At 32.6% G+C, this 2,665-nt stretch overlaps 1 protein-coding gene across 1 annotated transcript in view; it reads right to left on the minus strand.

Moving 5' to 3' along the window:
* The window catches only part of LOC107268190, a 5,246-nt gene extending 3,183 nt beyond the window's left edge, over nt 1–2,063 (minus strand). Inside the window, exons 1-2 of the mRNA XM_015740714.2 lie at nt 1,741–2,063; nt 462–608 (exon numbers count right to left, since the gene is read on the minus strand). Coding sequence (XP_015596200.2) covers nt 462–608; nt 1,741–1,808 — 215 coding nt within the window. The 5' untranslated portion in view covers nt 1,809–2,063. The remainder of the gene's footprint in view (nt 1–461; nt 609–1,740) is intronic.
* Between the last annotated feature and the right edge of the window lie 602 nt (nt 2,064–2,665).

Here is a 2,665-nt window from a genome sequence, read left to right on the forward strand (position 1 = left end):
GCAACTCGCATGAAAAAACGTAGGACCGGGTAAATAATTAATCCGTCGATTATTCGGTTTTCGTCTTCGCCGTCGATATATACTTTTGTATTCTGCATGTAAAAATTACATGTGAAATTATTGCATTTGTATAGAGTATTTAAAAATACAACCGAGGTAATATTTAAGGAGGTATAGGCAACCTGCCCAAAGAAACCCACGATACATTGCTGGCATTGGAATTTATTCTCAGTTATCTATCTGAGTTATATTTTATTAATATTATGCATTGATATTTCCAAAATATTGACCGGCAATATTATAGCAATATTATGATTGCAACGTGCTGAGCGGACATTGCAAGGTTCCTGCAACATTCTAGAAATATTTAAACAATTTTCAATATATTTCCGGTAATATTGCATTATTTCAAGGGAAACTTTTGGCAATGTTGACAAAATATTTCTGTGCTGTGTGGGAGCAGCCTTTTAATATCACTTGAATAGTTATTATTTGGATGGTAAGAAGCACTATCAAAATGTTCACTACAAACTCGACCATTTTGAGGAACATTTGAAATTCCTATTACAGACATCCATTTCTCTCTTTGACCAGAATTTTTTGGAAAGCTGCAAAATACGATGTAAACTTTATGAATTAGGAAATAAGGATCTTATACAAATTTGGTTGTAAACATTGCATAAGTATAACCTCACATTTAGTTATGCTACATTCTTCATAATAGATATTATTTGATATTATTATAAGTCAATAATTTCATTATACGTTGTATATCTTTTGCATATTTCCATTCATAAACAATTATGAATATGATATTTAACCCATTAACGCCGAGGTGATCAGAATTTTTACTAACTTTTCAACGTGTTTATTTATTATGTTATCGGACCAAAAAAATAATGCAATAACACTATTCCTACGCGAAATTTGATGCTCTTTCAGAATCTGTGCTCAAAATTTCGATTAGACACCGAGAAAAAAAAATATAGCCGATTTAAACGTGAAAAACGTGAAAATTTTCGACAAAAACTTTTTTTCGCATTTTTTTTCACAATGATAACGCAAAGGTATCAACTTTTTACTATGATCAGAGGTGATCATGGCACTCGAACATTAAGAGGAATTTTTTTCAGAAAAATTCATCAATGCGTTTTTTCAAAATGGCGGCGAGAATGAAAAAATTTTATAAAAATCTTAATCTTTTGTTTTCTTAAAAACTATAAACTTTTTAAAAAAATTTCTAAGAACAAAAATGTCTTAAAATTAGTCAAATAACACTCTCAAATTTTTTCAGAATTTTTGGAGACAATTTTTGATTTTTGAAAATTTCAAAAAATCCAATTTTTCAAAAATACCTAAAAAATGCAATCTATATATATGCAATAATTGTTGGGCAAAAAAGCCCTGATAAAAGAAAGTTTAAAGTGAGAGGCAAGGGGACTCACGAAAAAAAAAGCACCCCAAAGGAGACAAAGTTCTACCACGTCCACGCCGTTGTCTCTGGGTAATGCTAAGAGTAGAAAAAAACAATGTATATGTACAGAATCAGCAAGGAAGTAGTCAAGGAATCCTCTCAAATTTTTTCAAAAATTTTTTAGGTATTTTTGAAAAATTGGATTTTTTGAAATTTTCAAAAATCAAAAATTGTCTCCAAAAATTCTGAAAAAATTTAACAGTGTTATTTGACTAATTTTAAGACATTTTTGTTCTTAGAAATTTTTTTAAAAAGTTTATAGTTATCAATGAAAGCTGCATGAACGGTCTCCGAAAACATACTGCTTTTTGCATATCACACAGTACTTCGACATTTTACCTCAAAATTATGTATTTACATATTAATATGTCTACATATTTAATAATATTTTAGCACATCACTTTTATATAAACACTTTTTTCCATAAATTTTCAAGATTTATTTTTGTGAAGCTTGGGAGCTAAAAGCGTTGAGTGTAGATAGGTATAGAGGTGCGGAGGACGTGGTGGGGGCAGAGATGAGTGGGGAGATGTACAACGCTCCGGTTTTAGGCGATACCAAAAGCATGGCGCTAAATCGTTGCGGCGAGTCCGGGAGTAGGATTTCGTGATCATCGCCTCTGTCGATGTTACAGATTTCGCGTAGCCGCGCGGGTCATGATCATCGTTCCAGCCGATATTGCAGTCAGCGAAAATGAATGGATTGCTCGGTGGTGGGGAAAAAGTTGCCGCCCCTCACAAACCGTTCTTGACAAACAGGCGGAACAACAAGGTCTTCCGTCCAACCGAACCCTAAACGTTTGTTTTGGACGTCATGCGCAAACAAATGTGTATATCCAAATAAATTTCAAAGTTATAAAAAATGCATAGAAATATTGGTTTTCACTCTTTACCTCTTATCATGCCGAAAATGAACATTAAAAAATGAATGGCGAAATTCGTTGGTAATTGAAACGACGGAGAACAGTTCAAAGAGAAATTTTGAAATATCATAGATAAATATATATAGAAAATTTAATTTAGAATTAAACGAGCATCGTAGCTGAGTCAATAACCTGTCAAGGTTCCTTTCTTTGAACTTTTCTAGGTTGCCCATAGTTTATTTTATTCTCTTTTGTTCGCCCACGTGGAAAAGGGTGGCGCGAAAGTTCTTAACTGGAGTGCATCTTCATATTATTCTGCTTATATGTAA

The sequence above is a fragment of the Cephus cinctus genome, unplaced genomic scaffold, assembly GCF_000341935.2.
Source record: "Cephus cinctus unplaced genomic scaffold, Ccin1 Ccin1_scaffold0042, whole genome shotgun sequence".
In the NCBI taxonomy this organism is placed as follows: domain Eukaryota; kingdom Metazoa; phylum Arthropoda; class Insecta; order Hymenoptera; family Cephidae; genus Cephus; species Cephus cinctus.